This window comes from Diadema antillarum, unplaced genomic scaffold (genome assembly GCF_040938485.1).
Source record: "Diadema antillarum isolate AM-2024a unplaced genomic scaffold, OU_Dant_1.0 seq00001042_RagTag, whole genome shotgun sequence".
Lineage (NCBI taxonomy): Eukaryota > Metazoa > Echinodermata > Echinoidea > Diadematoida > Diadematidae > Diadema > Diadema antillarum.
Window position 1 is genome coordinate 902,763 of NW_027271873.1, and position 21,568 is coordinate 924,330.

Consider the following 21,568-nt stretch of genomic DNA (forward strand, 5'->3'; position numbering starts at 1 on the left):
CCTGAAAGGAAATTTACCAATCGTTGAGATGACATGAAAAAATCTGGTTTCTTAGATCATCCTGGCGTGTTCTAAGGGAAAGAATGTCATAAGGTACGAAAATTGGCAATTGTACATCGTTCAAAATTCTCACCCATATATGTACCCTAAATAGTACTGTGTGGATGGCCAGGGTATGACATGGGTGGGGTGGGGGGGGGGGGAGGGGAGGAGGGGGTAAAGGAGGAGATCTATTTGTACCTGTAACAGGGGAGCGAGGCAATGACCTGGATTCCATTGTCTGCCAGGAAATCGGGCGTGTCCTCCTGCCCCGGCTCGAGGAGGACGGTGAGGTTGCACCTGTCAATCACCTTGCGGCCCAGCCGACGCCCTCCCATGGCCAGGAAGCGAAACTCAGAGCAGAGCTCTGGAGCTCCTCCTACAAACAAATAACAAACCCCCAAACAAACAAACAATAACAAACAAGCAACACAGCTTTCTTGATTTCTAATTTTAAGCATGGCTAAAATGCATGATTTTCCTTTTCCTTTGAATGATCAAGAGCCATTTTCTTAACTTTTTTTTTCAAGATTCTACATTTGTCTGATTGTCTGGAGTGTGTAAACATAGCAATGTCTCCCAAGAAAATTAACTAGGGGCACAGGAAGCTTTGAGCTGCAATGAATAGGTATGCCAAATAAGCCTTCTCGCTGTAATGATACACCTGCTGTTTCTACATCATACCGTACTTAAACCCATGTGTGCCGAGCATATTAAAAAGTCAAGAATAAATAAAGATGCATCTACAATGAAATATTGTTGTGCCATTAATCTTGTAAACAGCATTTTCCTTGAAAACTTTAGTACTTCTGGCGAAAAAAAAGATGCAAAATACTGCAAAGAAGGAACAGTTGGCAGCTCTAGAAAAGCCCAAAAAATAAATAGATAAATAAAATGAAATTTTAAAAAAAGCCCAGCTCTACAGTGAAGGCAACAGACTATTCTGAGTGAAGAAATGATAGCAAATATTCAAAGGCAGCAAATAAAAAGGTTCTCTCTCTCTCTCTCTCTCTCTCTCTCTCCTTTTTATGTTGTTGCCAGAGGGGTCTACAATGACTAAATTGATTTTGACTTCTCCTTCTTATTTCTTTCATGCCATTCACCGAACAAGGGAATTGTTGCCATTGTGTGCAATCTGGTGTAATGCATCAGTGCTTCTGAATTGTTGCAAATAAATGACAAGTGTTAAAAATGATCTGCATTATTACAAACAATAAGTATGCACACATAGGCTTCAACAGGGGATATAACACTTTTCTCACATTAACTGAGCATATTCCAGTATTTATTTCTCAAAAAAAAATTACTTTTATTCTGATAAATTGATCAATTGAAAACAATTACGAATAATATTCACAAATTCAGTTCAGTGAGTACAAAATTAGGCATCATGTAGAGTATAGGTGCACATACAACGAACAAGACTTTGTGCAAAAATGATTGAATTTTTCGATTTGAATATTGTGAAGTACTATTTGCCTACATGCAGGCCCTGGATATGCAGAATGGGCAGGTGCATACCCCTGAGGTGGCCTTGAGAGGGTGTATTTTTATTTGTGTGAAATACTCTGAACAAACTAGCATGTGCCTGGTGTGGAAATGTACCCCCAGTTGCCTGGAGTGGAATGCAGCAATAGAATACTATACACATTGAAGCCTCTTATGAGAACACTCACAAAAATACATACACACACACACATGAACAGACCCTGCTAACCCTAATCATAAATTTTCAGGCCTACTAGCAGATCAACTTTTGCATCTTCATTCTTTCAGAATTCATGTTGCAGATGCAAGTAATAAAGTCTCTACCACAGATTTTTGGTAGCTGCATGTTCCGGTGGTGATATTTGTGGGACCCCTAAAGGTACCTGTAAGGTCAAGGGTGTGGACCGTGGGGCTGTTGGCGAGGATCTCCAGGCATCGCTCCGCCGTCTCGCGGTCCATCATCTCCTTGCGCCGTGGCGAGGACTCCACGTGGCAGTGGTTGCAGGCCTGGTTGCAGTGCAGGCCGATGTTGAGTGACAGAATCTCGATGTCCACTTTCTTGAGCAGGGCGGAGCACCTCTCTGAGATGGGTGGTGGTGGACATGGAAAATTGCAATTTTAAAACTTACTCTGCTTTGAAAGCAGGAGGCAATTATGCAGAGGGGTGAAGATCTGGGGTATGAGTTTTTCTTCTATTTGCCTCCCTCTGTAAGAATGAAATTGGTAAGATCCCATCTGCTGATCTAGATTTTTAACAAACATGTTGGAAAAAAGGAACCAGCGGGAATCAAACCTGTCATCTATTTACTGCTTTCTGGGATCCACCCCTCTGCTTATCAATCTCTGGTTTTCATTATTATCTTGTATGTGTTAGACTACTTAATGTAGCAATGTTAGAATTTCAGAGCTTGGGTATTTGATCCAAGCTCATTGTGTCACTGCCGGCAACCAGGGATAGTGTCGCTGCCTGGAAAGCAGTAGATGACAGGATCAGTTCCTGCTGGTTCCTTTTTTTCCCCAAGATGTGTGTAAAAACTGTAAATCAGCAGTTGTGACTGTACCAATTTTATTTATACGGAGGGCAGCCAAATTGAAGAAAACTCATATCCCCTAATCTGCTTTGTTTGCCATTTCTCCCAATCGCATAAGAACTGTCAAAAACTCAAACAGTGGTGGAGCTTTTCAATTTCTGTATCAATGTGTCGACATTGCTGAATGCTGTGCTCAGTGCACAGTGTGAGCTGTATTTGATTGTACATGAAAAACACAAAGCACAGTGCCTCTGTTTCCAAACTACAATCAAGTTATAAAATTGTAAATTTCTAAGCAATTGTATAGCACATTTGAAAAAGAGATGTGAAGCTATAAGCTCTGAAAATGCATGTCTACTGAGAAGTGACAATGATTTAGCCATGATTGAAAGGGAAACAAGAGACCCGCGGGTCACGCGCTCACCTGAGTATCGCAATTTCCCCTTCCATGCATTCTTGAACACTCTTACCTGAGAACATTGGAAACTTAGGTCTGCATATGGAACCCCCCCCCCTTCAACTCCAGGGGGGGGGGGGGGGGGGGAGGCAAGCAGCCCTGGATCTGCGATGAACAAAATTGGAACTAAAGTCATCAATGTACAAACTCATGGTATTAACTATGCTTTATCATTTCTGGTTCTAGATTAGAAGATTTGAAATATTCCTTAATGTGGGAGGGGGGGAGGGTGGGAGGTGGGCCCCCTAGGGGCCCCCAAGAGGGACATGGTGCCCATTTGAAGGAATTGAGATTCTATCCCCCTAGGGATGCTACCTGCTAAGTTTGGTCAAAATTCATCATGAGGTTTTCAAGAAGATGAACATGTACAATTCAGGCCCCATTACAACTGCAGTGTACAAAGTGGTAGGACTTCTCTCCATCCCCTCTCCTGGGTCCCAAGGGGGGGGGGGGGGGGGGGTACACCTGCTTCCACCAATCCCATGAATAAACTTGAAACTACAGTCATCAATGTACTAACTCACAGTGTTATCTAAGCCCTATCACTTCTGGTTCAAGAAGATTTTTAAAGATTCCTTAATTTTAGGGGGTTTGGGTCCCCCTGGGGGCCCTCCAGGTGGGCCATGGTGCCCATTTGAACAAATTGAGATCCTATCCCCCTAGGGATGCTACCTACCAAGTTTGGTGAAAATCAGACATGGGGATATCAAAGTGAAGATGAAAATGTACAATTTAGGCCCCATTAGGACCCCTCCCCATCTCCCTCCCCTGGGTCCCAAGGGGGGCACCCCTGATTCCCTCATGAACAAACTTGAAACTACAGTCATAAATGTACTAACTCATAGTATTAACTAAGCTCTACCACTTCTGGTTCTAGAGAAGAAGATTTTTAAAGATTCCTTAATTTTAGGGTGTTTGGGCCCCCCTGGGGCCCCCCAGGTAGGGCATGGTGCCCATTTGAACAAATTGAGATCCTATTCCCCTAGGGATGCTACCTGCCAAGTTTGGTGAAAATCGGTCGTGGGGTTCTCAAGAAGAAGATGAAAATGTAAAAAGTTTATGCACGACGGACGACGCACGACGGACGACGGACGACGCACGACGGACGACGCACGACGCACGCCGGATGAAGAGCGATCGCAATAGCTCACTTGAGCCTTCGGCTCAGGTGAGCTAAAAATAGATGCAATATTACTGCATACATGTATATATATGCTCTGCCTGTGTCTGCAGCACAGTGACTCTGCATTTACTGGAAGTAAACACGTCGCCACCAAAATTGTGACCCCACTTGGCCTCTGTGTGTTATGTATGGAAACACAAGATCACCTCATTCGTTTGCACATACAATGTAGCGCATGGCCAACATACAAACCCGACTGTTAGGGACTACATGTTTACATTTATGTCCGTGATAGGGAGTATTAGCAAAGATGCTTGGAAACTCATTATCTTAAAACAGAGTTTACCCAATCTCCTTGTACATGTAATTGATGCATACAAAATGTCACAGAGACGATCTGTGGTTAGATAGCAACCACCTGTCTGCAATGAACACTCTTTTTGTCTCACTTGGGGTGGCCACTGTAGACAGCAGGTTTGACTGCACATTATATAGAGTATTTCTGAAACTGTGTCAGGTATATGCAGCACACATCAACTCACACACTATAAAATTCCCCATGGCTGTACTTGCCACTGGGACCACCTCCCCCACTGGTGGTTTTTACCCTTCCTGTGCTTAGTTCTATGGTGAGCATGCAGGCTGTGGTGACACGACATTTGCTCCTGTAACAATTGCTCAGGTCTCATTTTCTCCAAGGTCTAGTAAGGTTATGGTTAGGGTCGTGATAGGGTTTTAGGTTTAGGGTTAAGGTTGGGTAGTGATAGGGTTTCAGGTTTAGTTTGATGTGAGGATTAGGATTAGAGTTCGGGTTATGTTTGTAGGTAGAATTTCTTTCTCATGCATATATTTCATGGGGGCAACTGTCGCAGGAGCAAATGCCATGAAACTGCAGGCTGGAGGGTTTTCATTGCTGATTGCCACAGATATATCTGAAATTCAATAGTCAATGCACAGCGATTACCAATATTCCACTTATCGCTAATAGTGTTGTCATGACCTTAATTCCTCTCCCTGCCCATAGACTTCCTGCTGACATGCTACAGGGACAGATCAAGCTTTTTCCTAAGGTGGAGTGGTGGTGGTGGTGGTGTGTGTGTGTGTGTGTGTGTGGGGGGGGGGGGGGGTGACCTAATGACGTTGTGGAGCATCATCCACAAGCCAAGGTTTACAAGAGGTTTACTATTTATAATAGATGTAATAAAATGAAATGAAATGAACTTTGCAACTAGGTCAAGTTTTGTGAGATTACTAAATGCTGATAAAAGAGCTTGGCAAGTTAACCCTAACTTACCTGGGGGGGGGGGGGGAGGCCATAATGGGCCCCCCCTCGACGAAATCCGCGACCATTCCGCCGCGCAAAATTTTTTGACCGCGCCGCTCACTGAATTTTTACTTTCAAGTCTCGCGCAACTTTTGAGACCAAATTTGTGGTGCCCAGGCATACCGTTCCGAAGCCACGCCCCTTCAAAAAATTTTCGTCAACCCCCAAATTGCTCAAAAACGTGATTTGTGTACAAAGTTAATACAAATTGTGTTTTTTCAATTAATTCATACAAAGATTCATATCTTTAATTTTAATGGCTGAAATAAATTCATTTTAGTATAATTATGCTTCTAAAACTGTGTATGACAAATTCTGCTGAAAAAACCACAAAAACAAAAGTTTGAAAAAACAAAGAAATACATTAAAAAATTATAGAACAATAAAAAACATAAGAAATTAATTTTGATACTGAATTTTTTTTCACGCACAAATGTCGAAATGTCACTAGGAATATTTACACCAAAAATCAGCATTCCATAAGCTTTTATAAGCCAATTACAGACGAAAATGAGTTTTTTTGCATATATTTGCATAATTAATTTAAAATAGAAAATGCATATTTTTTGAATATTTAACTGAACAGTCTTGTAGATTACATCTGGCTTTATGTTCACGCAAAATTTTGCGGCGATTGCGCGATCAACGGCCGAGATCTGAAGGGGGGCCATAATGGCCCCCCCAGGAATTGAAGCTCGCTAAATAGCCCAGGTAAGTTAGGGTTAAGCTGAGAGCCTAGGCACATAAAGGGTTGTAAACACAAACCAGTTTACATTACATCAAGACCAGCCCATATCTAGATAACCATGTGTCATTGTCATTCTTTATGAAAAGTGACAATCGTGATTGTGTTCCATCAAACAGTTTACGACAGAGGCAACATGCAGTAACTGCAGCTCCATGGATGCAGCTGACAGAGCTCTGAAACTTAGCTGTTGCTATGGTAACTGTAGTTTTTATCGCGGTGTGCAGTAACTTCAGACCTCTGTCTTAAATAAAGGGCTTGAGAACCCCAATGCTGTGAATTTATTGCTCTGAATTAGCACCAGTGCAAATCATCGAGAGAAGTTTGAGGAATGAAATAAATCTTCACATATATTCAGGTACTATTTCATAAAGCAGTTTCAAGTATTTGCTTTGCATTGTTATTGCACTTTCCTATACTATGGCTGTGTGATAATAAACCCCCAAAAGAGGTATACATATATATCTATAGTAGTTGAATTGCTATTATGGAAGTCCTAATCAATGCAACATACATATAATATTGCAAACCTTTCTGTGATATGGCCCATGACAATAGTGCTGACCTGGTGTAAAACAACTGAATTAAACTGTCCTACAAAATATACTAAACAACAGAAGAAGAAAAGGAGAATAAAGATGTTTTGATAAATGCCAATTGATTAGGGGCATACACATTGCAAACTACTTTACTGTGCAGAATCGGTACAATGCCCAAGCTTCATTTACTTTATACACTGCAACATGAAGGGCACAACCAAGATTGTCCAAAATTGTAAAGGCTCATGGCAATTTACAAAACATGGCTTGACCTTTTTTTAGGTGAAGACCCCTCCATATCTCCCCTACCTCCTCATCGCCCCCCCCCTCTCTCTCTCTCTCTTTCTCTGGCATGCTTTATAAAACTCTTTCCCTTTCATGGTTTAACATTAAGTGAACAGTTACTGCACCAGTGCATTCAAATTCAACAACATTCTATTTCAAATCAATGCATAGCACAGGGGTGTAAGAGTATTTGCAAAAAAAAAATGAACAAATCTGAAATGTTATGAGAAAAAAAAGAAATATCTGAAGTGCATTAAACTGTGAACATTTCAAGACATATCTGAATTCTAAAATGTTGGTTTGGGACAGAGTAAAAGAGATCTGAAATAAGAATAAACTCTGAACTCCCACCTTCCTAGGCTTTTAGTAGTGAATTACTGCATCAGTGCATCAAGTCAACAACATTCCATTTCAAATGCAGACCTTTCAACCTTTTTGACTGAAAAAAAGGGGATAATTTGGCTCAAATTGCATGTTTCTGTGATATTAATGTGACGAACAAAAAACATGGCGAGGGAACATGCCAGTTATGCTGAGTCGAGGGGAAGGTGCATTCCAATGTCTTTTGTTAAACATTTCAGTACTATAGCAATGATTGACAGATGAGGTCATCTGAAGAATATTGGTTTGGAAGGATTTTTTGTGGGCGTTCCCAAGTGTATCTGAAGAAAAATAGAAGAAAAAATCATTAAAAATATATGGAACGTTCCTAGATATTTGTTTCACTGCAAAAGTGATGTTGAGGGTATCATAAATCAACACAAATCAACATGTATTTGGATTTCAGGGCCCCTCTGGTTAAGGAAATCCCTTTGCATTCAAAGTTAGAAGTCTTTCAAATGCTGGACATCAACTGCTGTTACATAATAAATAAAGTGCTGGAGAATTAGCATTCAGGCACCCTGGTCTGCTGTGCTGGGAACCAATCAGGATACTGGTTGACAGATACTCCTTAAGGCAGTACCATGTGACCATGCATCACAAAACCAACAAAAAGTCTCATGCCCAAAATGTTTTGCAAGGACTCAATGTAGATGAAATGGATCAAGCTAGTCACTCTTTTCTCATTTTTTCATAGATATTTTGCAAAGAGCAATTCTTATTCTATGTACTGCTGAAGTTTCGGATCATAAAGCCAACAGGAAGTTGAGTTTTTTTTAAAACTTTTTGTAAAATAGTTTGAGTAGGTAGGTCTCAGAGGCCCCTTTTCATTAAATTCTTAAAAAAACTTTTACACACTCTTCACTTTCAACTCAAAGGATAGTGCTACTGCTTTGCAAATTAGTACTAGTCATGATTACAATGTGTCAATAGAATTTGCAAACTTTCAGCTTCATCTGATAATCGCATCATTGTGGTTGCTATTGAGATTCACATCCTGTTTTTTTGTCCAATTGATTGCACAGAACATCACTTGGTGAGATCAAGCACTTGAATAGACCCTAAATTTCACAGTCTTTTTTTCTCTGTAAACACTTTTCTAGAGTATGCATACTTCCCACTATCTGGATAAGTTAAGAAAGTACATTAAAACTTAGAGTTTGCTCTTTTATAACTAAAAGTCCACGCCTGGCAACTTTTTGGTGGTTTTGTGATGCAGGGTCACATAAACAAGATGTAGATTGGGCGTGGCATAGAACATGAATACTGTAAACATGGGAATATTTCCCAGTGCAGAAATGTTCAGAAATATTGCCTCTCCAAAACTTAAGTGTGACTGTAAGAACATATAAATATTCTGCAGATGCATAAATTAAGATTTACAATGCTCTCATCCACAAGATTACAAACAAATGAAACCTACTTTAAATTGGCCTAGCATGAAAAATCAATGCACTGTACCAGTATGCACCTGTCAAGATATGAAATGCTCTCATTCGTAAAGTGATGAACAAATAAAGCCCACTGAATTGGCCCAGTGTGAAAAATCAATGGAACAGAAAACTTTCCCCATCACACAGTAATTACCTCCGCCAAGGGGCGAGGTTATATTTTCGTTACCGTTGGTTTGTTTGTTAGTTAGGTAGTCCGTTCGTTCGTTCGTTCGTTCGTTCGTTTGTCCGTGTGCAAAATAACTCAAAAAGCAGTTGACGGATTGAGATGAAACTTGCAGGAAAGGTTTAGAATGACATGAGTAACAAACGATTAACTTTTGGTAGTGATCCGCGAATTTTGGGGGAATTTATTATTATTATTATTATTATTATTTATTCGGCTTTCAATCACAAATACATTTTTCGAAATCAGAAAATTGTACATTGGAGTGGTAAGGGGGCACCAGGTTGGGCAGCCCGGGTCCGGAAAGAGCCAACTAAATGACTTAGGCCCTCAGGCCATCCTCCCCAACCCACCTGGTGCACTCAAAACAGTCAGTTTACAATATAAAAAATACAAATTTCATTAACAGGCATACATAAAAAACAAAAACAAAACAACTGTTTCTTTGTAAGTGTCAATTTGAGATATGTGAACCTACCAATCTTACTTATTCCATTCAGATATCAGAGGTCATTTTCTAAATAAAAAAACTAAGGAAAAAAAAAGAATTTATGAAGGATTTTTGATATTTTGGTAGGAAGGGTCAATGAACTTGGGAGTTCAGGCTGCGCGTATTTGAGGTTTGCATGCGCGCACTAAAGTGCATGCTCTACTTTCTGCTAGGGTGAGGCGCGCGATGCAGCTGAGGGTTTATGACGTAACAATAAAGGCTTCTATTGGGATATCGGGCGGCTTTCAGCACACAATGCAGTACGTATAGGTGGAAATCACTGATCTCTGTGGAAGAACAAGATCAGTGAGGGTGGAAATGGGCTGCATGCTTGGCGGAGGTCTGCGCTCTCAGAGTGCTTCTCTAGTTACCCACGCCGATGAAAATCGGCAGGGGGTTATGTAAAGGGTTCCGTATGTTTGTTTGTTTGTTTGTTTGTTTGTTTTTTTTTTTTTTTTTTTTGTTTGTTTGTTTGTTTGTTTGTTTGTTTGTTTGTTTGTTTGTGTACAAGATAACAAGAGAACGGGTAAACGGATTTGCACGAAATGTTCAGGGAATGTTTGGATAATGGCAGGAAAGAATCGATTAGATTTTGGTGATAATCGGTTGACCCTTGCAAATTCTGTGTGACCTTGAAGTTTTGACCCCATGGTATAGTGACCATTCCGAAAATTTCCCGTTTTTCACTTTGCGATTTTCCGCTACCATACGAAGACATAAACTCCCCAACGATCCGACTTCGCTGCTCAAATGTTCGTAAGAATTCCGAAATTTACGTTTAGGCCTATTTGAGGGACTATGTCCTTCTAGATTTATGAAAGTTCGTTCTCCGTCATCACAAGCTGGCCCGTATTTTGATGATTTTTCAAATTAACATTGATTGTTTTTTTCGTTGGAGGAGCATTTTGCTCGGTCGCAGTCACACTGCATGATATGCGTGCTCAATGTCAATGCGTGTGCAAGGCCGCTGAAAATGCATCGCGCTCTACACTGTTGGTGCAAAATTGCACCGGGGACGTTGCGGCGCTCGTTGGTGGCCGAATACTGGTGCAGTAGACATTTGCATTCAACCCTTGCATTGAATAATTCCCGTAGACACTAATCATAGGGGTAATTGCCTAGGGGGTACGTAAATTTTGTTTTTCTTTTTTGCTTTTGTGGATACCATCAAAGATCGTACGCTCATACGACCTTTGATATTTGATGATTTTTCAAATTAACATTGATTGTTTTTTTCGTTGGAGGAGCATTTTGCTCGGTCGCAGTCACACTGCATGATATGCGTGCTCAATGTCAATGCGTGTGCAAGGCCGCTGAAAATGCATCGCGCTCTACACTGTTGGTGCAAAATTGCACCGGGGACGTTGCGGCGCTCGTTGGTGGCCGAATACTGGTGCAGTAGACATTTGCATTCAACCCTTGCATTGAATAATTCCCGTAGACACTAATCATAGGGGTAATTGCCTAGGGGGTACGTAAATTTTGTTTTTCTTTTTTGCTTTTGTGGATACCATCAAAGATCGTACACTCATACGACCTTTGATATCATCACACTCTCGGCTTGCTATAATCAAAATATCCCGCAAGAAAACAGCGTATTTCTCGATTTTTAGCGCTTTTTTCCGCGACCCGTCGCGTAGACAATACTCTTAAAACTGGACTTAATTCGCGCGCGCTTGGAAAAGTTCCGATTCTGCACTTTTGACGGTGGAATTTGGGATTTTCGATGGATTTTTGGAGGAGACTTAAGGACTTTCCTGTATGTGAATGAGTGTTAATACCGTATGTGTAATTATGTGATTTGCGTGTGATGTGACTGTAGAACCAAAGATCGTACACTTCAGTGTACGATCTTTGGTAGAACTCACTGGCTGGTGATAAAGCACACTGGCAATTAAGTGGCCGAATTCTGGTAGATGACCGAATGCACATTATGTTTACCCCGACTTTGTACTTAGGCGTGGGTCTGCCGCCTTTGACGGCCCCTCTCTAGTTAATTATGCTCTCATGCCCATAATAAAAATAACAAAAAAGCCCACTAAAATCGGCCAGGCATGAAAAATCAAATGGCAAAACTTTTCTTTCACACATTTAACTTACCTCCCGTCTCCTTGTGGTGGTACGTCTTGAGGAAGTCGCGGAAGTTCGGCACACCGAGGTGGTCGAGTGCCCTCTGCCTCTTCTTCCGTTCCTCCCGGGTCAGCTTGGCTTGCCCCATCCTCCTCAGCTTCTCGGCCGTGATCTGAAACTCCTCATTGCTTTCCATCTCTTCAAGCGTCTTTGGGATGAGGGACTCCTACCGGAAGAAGGGGGGTGCAAAGTGTGATATTTGAGTGACTCCTACCAGAAGAAGGGGGTGCAAAATGTGACATTTGCATGGGCAGATCCAGGAATTCCGTAAAGGGGGGGTTGCAAAGCAGTTTTTGGTGTCACTTCCGGGTTTAAATTCTGCTAACAAAAAAAAAGGCCTTACCAGAAAATTTCTCATATTTCTGGGGTTAATTGGCTGGCAAGCAAAATAAAAAAAACAAACACTTTCCTCCTTCAATTTTTTCAGTTTATTTCTTTTATTTAACACAAAAAACAAAATTAAAGGGGGTGTGTACCAAGTGCACCCCCTCCTGGATCCGCCACTGCCTTTGACCCCTTGTACATAAAGAAATTGTCATCAAAATGCCTTTAAGATCTTAACTGCTGCTGATTAACAATTCTAACAAACATGTCGGAAAAAACAAAACCTGTGGAATTCAAGCCTGTCATCTACTGCTTCTGAATATGCATCTGAACCCTTGTTTATACCCTCTTTATCATCTTTTTTATTCTGTACTTTCTTCCCCTCTTTTAATCATCAGCACAGACATCACACTGCATAATGACTGTCACAGAATTCAGATTGAACACAATGAGGGTTTCATATGTTTTAAGACTTTGCATAATATATTCAGTTTTTAAGCACAATCTGAGAGCAAACAAATTCCCATGCAGTAACAAGACAGCTTGTTCAACCTTGCCCTATCCAGTAATGACATGGTAAATCCATAATCAAAAAGAAAACAACAAGTCTTTAAGAAATTTACAAGGAAGATGATGGGATTGCACCATTACTAAAATTACCTGACAACTTAATGAATATTTATGTACTGATTGGCAGTGATTGTCTTGGAAACTTTAGGGTCAGCGATCCACGTCAATTCAAACTTTCATTATTTTTTTGTGTATGCAGTGCCTGAGAGTTTTCTTTTTTGTTTGAATTGTTCTTGTTTTGTGTGAGCCTGCGTGTTATTTTGATTTTGTAATTTTACATTTGTATATTTATGTAATACTGTGTATGAATATTTTTTGCTTCTGTAAAATCATTTGTAATTCAGCCTCTGGCTGCCATCAATGATTTGTTGAATAAAGATACCATTAATAATAATGATAATAATAATAATAATACAAAGGCAACCAAATCAGTGTCACAATAATACTTTGTTCAAAGTAGCCCCCAAACATAATCATCTTCAACTGGTCACAAAAACCTAAATTGGCTTTCCATACACTTGCAGAAAATCACTAATTTTATTTTCAATCTTCATTCAGTTGTCTTTTAACTAGTTTTATTTGTTTGTTAGCCATTTCTCCACAATTATAATGTTCCCCATGAGAGAACAGAATTTATAACAAAAAGTTTGACACTAGTGCAATTAGCTGACTACCAATAATATTTAGCAAAAATTATAACAATTATACTACATCATAATAACATAACATAATATCACCATGGACACATTCTACATAATAGTGAAAGTGGCCTGTGCAAATTCTAATCTGTGATATTATCTCCTCCCCATGTCAGTCAACATTCAAAATATGAATATATACTCACTCTTTTGCTGGGAACATGTACGCGTTCCTTAGGTTTTGGGCGCTGACGAGGGGGTCCAACTGGTCTCTTCAGTTGGTGCTCGTGAATATTAACAGATGTATTGAAATCTGGTAGCTCTGGGGGACTCGACTCCAAGTTACAGTTGGAGGTGTGCAAGTTTGCAGAGGCCGATGCAACCAATGGCTTGAAGCAAAGGGCCCGCTCATCACGCAGGACTGCCGCAGCAGATCGGCACAGCAGCCTTCCGGTACTGACAGATGGCATCATTTTCTGACCACTGCCTATAAACATGCACAGATCGATGAATAGACAACAAAAAAATATTCAAAATTAATGCACAAATGTTACAACATTTTGTCAGACTTGGCATTTGCATTTTATGAACATTACACAGTGCAGTGAACAATCAGAAAATTAATCTTCATTTTAATTATTTTCTTTGTCTTCAATTGAATTCCATCTTGTTTGCTTAACAATCTTGTCTTAATTATGTTAAGAGAAATTTTTGTACTGGTTTCTTTTGGTTGCTGTTGTTGCTTTTTTTTGAGAGGAACAATGTGCATAAATCTTTGGGCTTGAATACAAGTATGAACACATACAGTCACCAGTAAACTTTACTATATATCATATGAACTCCTGTAATATCAATGATGAACAATCAAAGCTCTAGTCTGAATGACAATTACTTTTCTACACACTTTTTCCAGGGCACAAATTGTAACATGTCATTTGATTACCACTTTTAAAACTTATGCATACCACTCATCATAGTAAGGCTAAATAGTAAAAATTATCCCCATCCCTATCTAATAAATAAGCAGAAAGCTATTTAAGGGCTTGTCTGTTGATCTCTAGCAAAACAATCATGCAGACTGAATTCTGTGCATTGATATGTCACTATTGTAGGTCTGTACCTACTCAGTAGGAACAGACAACATTCAACTCTCTGCTCCAGCTTTAAGCTATCTGCTTTAGGAGAGAAAACAAGCAACTGTTTGCACGAAACATGCCCAGGCGCCACACTTTTAACTCTTTATGTGCCACGTTCGCGCGCCTGACTCAGTCGACGGCGTGCCAACTTCGCATATTCTGCTCAAATGCACAAAGCCGCCCAAACCGAATGATAAAGAGCCAAATGAGGCGGTACAAATAAAGTGTTTCTCGCGAATCCATTCCTGTCACATGTTGCTTGCATTTTATGTGGTGAGTGGCTATCGAGCGGTGTTCTCTACTGGATTTGGGATAAAGTTTTTAAAGTTTCAGGCACTGTTTTTTGTGCAAAAGTCATGACTCTACAATAATGTAGTAAGTGGTCATCTAAAAGAAAAGCGATCATAGATGTGTCACACAATTTACATCAAAGTAAAGCTTGGAATTTTCATTACCACTTTGCCCATTACATGTCCAGAGTTACGAAAATCTATTGAACTTACATAAACTTGAAAAGCAGAATGTTTCCCCAAAACATGACTGCACTGCATTCTAAGATTAATGTGGCACACAGGGGGTTTACACCATGGCACATAAAGAGTTAAAGTGGGGGGGGGGGGCAATTTATATTTCTGCTGCCACTTTCAGGTTTCTTCAGCTAAGAGCAAAAACAAAAAAATAAAAATAAAAAAGGCCTTCAGTGCAACTTATGCTGCCACTTTCAGGTTTCATCAGCTAACATGCAAAACCCCAACAAAAAAAAAAAGCATAAAGAAAAAAGGTCTCCAGCATACACACACACAAAAAATGGGCTTACCCAATGAAGCTCCCACTTCAATGTGGTACAACTTACAATTGGCAAAAGCGTAACCATATTCTATCTTTTTTTTTTTCAGGTGTCACTTAAATTTTGGGGTAAAAAGTGGGGGGGGGGGAGCAAAGCTAGTGGTAGTTAACATGACACATACCCCTATGAGGCTATGTATTCCTATGTATAAATGGTGCAAAAAAGTGTGTGGGTGTGTGTGTGGGGGGGGGGGGCGCTCCCTTCACGGAAATACAAGATTTTCTCATAGTCTGAAAAAAAACCCCCCAAAAACAATAACAACCATATATATGTGCATATATTTTAGAGAGAGAGAGAGAGAGAGAGAATCAAACGATGTACATAATAGGCCCAATACAAATATGCCTACTCAAGAGTACACTAACCTAAGAATTTCGAGTCTTAGACTCAGATTGCCTTTTGACAGCCTTAAATAACACAATTTATAGCGCATGATTGACAATGTGTAATGTGGTGCATAGGCCTATACAATTATACAAGGAGCTTCTAGTATAAACAGGGTCCAGGGAGGCACATCCCTGGTATATATTATATCTCTACTGCTAACCACTAGGTCTAGTTCACTATAAGCCGTGATCACATCATTGCCACACCGAATAAGAGTCAGTAGTCGACGTCCTTCTGCGTTTTAATGATAATGGCTATATGGTCTAAAAACTAGTCCAGTTCGTGCCAAGTAGTGAGTGATGCAGCAAAACTCCACACAACAATGGCGATATACAGTAGATAATAAAGGAGCATGCACCGAAAGATTAATCTCTATCGTAGGGGATGTTATATCAGGGTCCAGGGAGGCCGGAGGAGGAGGTGGACGTTTCACCTCTCTGGTTACATGTTCCGAGGAGAACACGTCTGGCTTCACGGAATGGTAATGTCTCCGAATGATATGAGGAGAACAGTCACAACAAAAGGTTATGAAACTCCTCCTCCGGCAGACGATAATTTTTGTCTACCACTGGAAATGATCACTTGTTATATGAGCAAAAGACTCACTCGGATGCTCGACTCAATGATGAAAGTGCTGCTGGGTACTGTGAATCGGTGTTTTCGTCAAAATTGAACACGTTTATACCGGTGATACCAGAGTATTGAGACGAGCAGTCCCGCAGTCCTCGAATGGTTCTTCAGCAGACCAGTCTCTTCCCACCTCCTTGAGCAGACTACACACCAACGGTAGACAACACAACGCCTCAGCGGTCCGTTTGTAATTGTGGATATACATCATGTAGTAGTCCACACAGTCACGAGTGCGATGGGTTAGTCTGGCTTCCAGACTATCGGTTTAACAAGGTGAACTGAGCGACTGCACTGATTTTCATGTAAAGATTGTAATTGTAATTGGCTGATCCTCCTCTGCCTCAGGCAAAGGAAAACCAACCAGCACAAAATGCGTTGGGCGCAAGTTTGTGGAATTCAAGGGACTAAAACTGGCAAACACTGTATGAAAAACAGACTATCAAAATGTGTAACTTGAATGGTCACATCTAGCTACATGTACAATACATGTACTTTGCTCGGCGATGGGTATGTTTCGCAACAGGTGAAAGGTGAGTTGAAAAGACAAAAACACGAGAGGTGCTCTATGTATTGGGATCATATAGTTTTGGTTGAGACCTAATTTCAGGTTTCTAACATTTTTGGTGAGATAATGAGAAACCTCTCATTAAATATGAAAGAGCATGTAATTCTATGAGATGAAAATTGTTTTTGAAATGACTGAGATATCCAAAAAGAGCGATTCTAATAAAGTGTGGGACCTACACTTACAATCGCTTTGTTTTACTTTGTTTTTGGATGTTTCAGTCATTCCAAACCCGATTTTCATCAAACAAACTTTGAATTCCTCTTAAAATGGTATGCTGTGTACTATCTATCATAAGTGTTTTCTTGGTATCTCGCAAAAAGTTAATGTAAAAGCCCAATTCTCATCTCCACCAATACTGTACCATCCCTTTAACGTGGCGAAGCAGAGCCGAGATGAATCGACCGTATATTTCATTTCATTTCATTTCAATTTATTTTCATATTTCTCACATATATCACAATATAAAGTAAATCTATACAGAACATAATTCAAAATAGAACTTCATCGGAATGTTCAAAAGTTTGTCTTGGTATACACAAGGTCTGTATACATGCGTTAAACTGAGATCATAATGCGAAAAATATGATGGGGCCTGCGTAAAAGCAAGCTTGTATAGAGCCGCAGGTCCCGTGGTAAAATCAGATTAGGGGAAGCATAAGTACAGATATTTTTAGACCATACTATAATTGGGGGATCCGATTAAAACGAACAAGATCAAATCAAATGTTGCTATATAAAATACAGAATAAAACACTGAAAGGTCACATGTTGCAACTATAACCTACTACAAATAAGGACATTGAGAGAACAATGACTGAGATTGTAAGGATTTAAGTGGGTGTGGAGGTATAGATGATGACGTAACAGTTTGGCATAAATACATAAATGGAAGGTGGGCTAAAAGAATTTTGTCGTGAATATAAAATATACACACAAGGACAATGGAGCTCAGGACAAGGTGTCAAATTCCAGCGGGGTCCTATAGAAACCATGCAGGCCGTGTGACCATGGTAACAGACAGCTGCCACGCGCAAGAATTCCAACAATCGAGCGTAACAATAAAAACTTAGAGAGCGCAACAGGCAGACTGATCGAAGAATAATAATGTACATGGTTGCAGGATCCCGTCGGACTACTACTAGAAGATAAATAAGATAGACAAGGGAGGAAATACTGAGCAACAAGTACTATGCAATATACATGCCGTAGCTGCTCAAAAGATATTGTTTTAATTTTCGTTAACCAGCTTGTAAGTTCCATAGGGAGTTCATTCCAGTACTTAGGTCCAGTGAACATGATAGTTTTTTTTTTTTTTCGCAAAAATTGTTCGGGTACGTGGAAGGTGATACGCATAACGTTGGCGGGTTGGATAATCATGAACTGTATATAGTTTCTTGTGAACATTTTGGAAAATGCATCTGGTAATTGGCCAGTTGAGAATTGAAACATAAACAGGCAAACGTTGTAAGAAAATAACTCAGGAATTTTCAAAATTTTATTGCTCATAAAAAGTTCATTCGTATGCGATAAATATCCAGCGTGGTTTACAATTCTAATAGCGCTTTTTTGCACAATAAATAACAAATCGATAAGATTTTTAGAAGCATTTCCCCACGCCAGAATCCCATAATTAAGATAGGGAGATATCAAAGTTGAATATATACTCTGTAGAATATTACATGGAAAATAATAACTAAGTTTGTTTAGAACCCCTGTATTTCTAGCAATAATTCTACTTACATAACCAACATGGGTTCTCCAAGATAAATCACTATCAATGTAAAGACCCAAACATTTTGTACTGTTGACCTGTGACAAATCAATGTTGTTGATGTTGACAGAAATAGGTAGTACAGGTGGGGAATTACTAAACAAAATATAATGAGTTTTTTCAATGTTTAAGGAAAGTTTGTTTGCAAAAATCCAAGATTGAACAGAAACAAGTTCTTCATTTATTATGTTTATAAGCTCATCAGGATTTGGATGAGAAAAGAACAAATTTGTATCGTCGGCAAAACAAACGAAGGAAAGGATCTTAGATGAGTTCTGAATATCGTTGATATACAAAATAAAAAGAAGTGGACCTAACAGGGAACCCTGAGGAACCCCGCAAGAAATTAACTTAGGTTGGGAATCGTGACCGTGGATACTTACAAATTGTTTTCTATTTGTCAGATAATCAGAAAACCATTCTAGCGCCTTACCCCGAATTCCGTAATGATTTAATTTATAAAGTAAAATGTCATGATCTATTGTATCAAACGCCTTTGAAAAATGAAGAAAAACACCAACAGTATGAGATACATCATCTATAGCATGAGCTATCTTATCAATAAACTTGAGTAATGCGTGAGTTGTACTATGTTTTTTGCGAAATCCAAATTGAGAATCAGTAAATATTTTTGACTGAAGAAGAAAATTAAGGTTACGTTTATACATGCGTTTATACGTGCGTTTAGTCTTTATTCAAGGCAGCGAAGGGAATATCCAAGGATTATGATGTCCACAGCGCTTAGCCTAATATTCAAGACGGCGAAGGGAATATCCAAAGCTTATAATACAGTGTACAGTGTATATCCCTTTATCTAAAAACAACAACAACTAAAAAGCAATTCATCGTGAATTTCACCGTATTTTTCAATTATTTATCATTTCCGGTGAAAACGCTACGGTGAAAACGCTAATACCACGCCAATGTCGCTTTATTTCCATCCAACAATGAAAGATTATGCAAAAACAATGTACCAGTACACTACAATACATTATAATTGATAATGTTGTAAATGAACAGAATGATTTTTGTTTTAAACTGATGTATTTGTTGAGAGGGTGGTATAAAAACAGTATAGATAATCCCTTTTATTAGGAAGTTTAGATATGATAACGGTACATTGTTCTAGATAAAGACTAATCGCACCGCGTGACAGCTGTGGACATCATCACCCTTTGGATATTCCCTTCGCTGTCCCTTGGCACGTGGATTACAGTTCATTACAGGGCCGGCGCAGTGTTTTCAAAAGTGTGGGGGCCCACTTCCGGGTTTCATGAGCTAACAAGCAATATATATATATATATTTTTTTTTTCTATTTCTATTTTAGTACCACTTACTTCGTTGGTATAAGTGTGCACCTCTTTTCTTTTCTTTTCTTTCTTCTTCAATTTCGGATTTACGGACCTCATTTCATTTTTGGACGGTCGAACCTTCGGAATAACAACCATTATTTCATTTTCTGATTATCGCACCTTTGGAACAAGGCCACAATGTTCGGATTACCAGACCGCTTTTAATTTTCGGATTAACGAACATCTAGGTACACGGAATTGGTTTGTTTCTGAATAACGAACTACGGATTAACTAACCATTGAATAATCATCATCCCGCATGTGATCTCTCAACTCCTCTATTACAAAGCCCATCTTCCTTATCTTTTTATTGCTGCTTTAAAATGTTCATTGTTTTTCTATAAAATGCTGGTATTGATATGTGTAGGACCTATCATACTCAGTTGAATTTGATGTAATTTGCCTGTCTGACATAAACGTTAACTGATTCTACACAAACTCGTCTAACACCTTGCAATCTATATGAATATGAATACTATGCTTGTCAAAAGCAATTAATATTCAAAAATTTGAATGGTTTCTTGGCATGTGTATTTTGATGAAAAGCATAATTCATTTCAATTTTCAGAAAGAATACATAGAACAATTTCAGCATCCATTATTTTGACCAAGATTTGCAAAGAAATTTGGTGTTATGGGTTTATTATAGGCACAGTTGACTTTATCTGCCTTGCGAAGGCTCAATTCACCACAAATCATGATGACCTAAGTAGATTGTTATAGGGTATCGTGATTAAAAAAATAAATTTGATGTTCTTTTAATTCTGTATGTAAATCACTGAAATGATGTTTTCTGGCATAACTGGCGTAAACTTGGTGTGAAGTTTACCGACTGTATAGCATTATCGCATTATTATGTCAACATTGGTGATAATATGGACAGCAAGATACAATAGTCATGAAATTGAGTTGATTCCATGCTCCGCCAACAAATGCTCTGCGAACAATATTGCTCCGAAAATAGAGGGTGATGCTCCGCGACAAATGCTCGGCGCATTAATATTTTGCTCCACGGACAATATTGCTATAATACTCCGACATGTGCTCCGCCAATAGTTGCTCAGCCGACAGTTGCTCCGCCGGCAATAATTTCCCCGCCGACATTTTGCTCCGAAAATACGACTTTTTTCTTTTTCTTTTTTTTTTTGCTCCGCCGACAGAATTACTCGGCTGACAATACGTTATTGTTCCGCCGACATTTGCTCCGAAAATAACCGACACCCGTCGACAAGATTGCTCCGCCGACAATATTGTTCCGCCGACATTTATTTGCTATGCTGACTCAGACATTTAATATACTCCGCAGACAATACCATATTGCTCTGCCGACCATTTTCTTCGAAGATAATATGGCATTTGCTCCCCTGGCATGACTTTAGTGCTTCGCTGACTCTGGCGAAGATCAAATTCTCAGTTGAATTCTCAAGCGCTGTTGAATGATGTTCACTTTCTATGAATTTTGTGTTAAACTGGCAACATTGAAGTATCATTCAGAAATTACTTTGCACATTTTTTATGTTTCTTTCCTAATCAGTGCTTGGAAGATGACGAAATTGAAGTACAGTTGTATCAGTAATCATCGCTTCATTCATGTTTCATTAATTGTAGGATAAGAAAATTATATGATTTAGTTATATTGCTTCAATACATATATTCAGGCCAAGGGCACGATACTGGTGTTAACAGCGATCCAGA

At 39.4% G+C, this 21,568-nt stretch overlaps 1 protein-coding gene across 1 annotated transcript in view; it reads right to left on the bottom strand.

The window, feature by feature from the left end:
* The window catches only part of LOC139743033 (uncharacterized), a 32,182-nt gene extending 18,520 nt beyond the window's left edge, over positions 1-13,662 (bottom strand). Inside the window, exons 1-4 of the mRNA XM_071653542.1 lie at positions 13,388-13,662; positions 11,620-11,815; positions 1,911-2,108; positions 241-418 (exon numbers count right to left, since the gene is read on the bottom strand). Coding sequence (XP_071509643.1) covers positions 241-418; positions 1,911-2,108; positions 11,620-11,815; positions 13,388-13,654 — 839 coding nt within the window. The 5' untranslated portion in view covers positions 13,655-13,662. The remainder of the gene's footprint in view (positions 1-240; positions 419-1,910; positions 2,109-11,619; positions 11,816-13,387) is intronic.
* Positions 13,663-21,568: the final 7,906 nt, after the last annotated feature.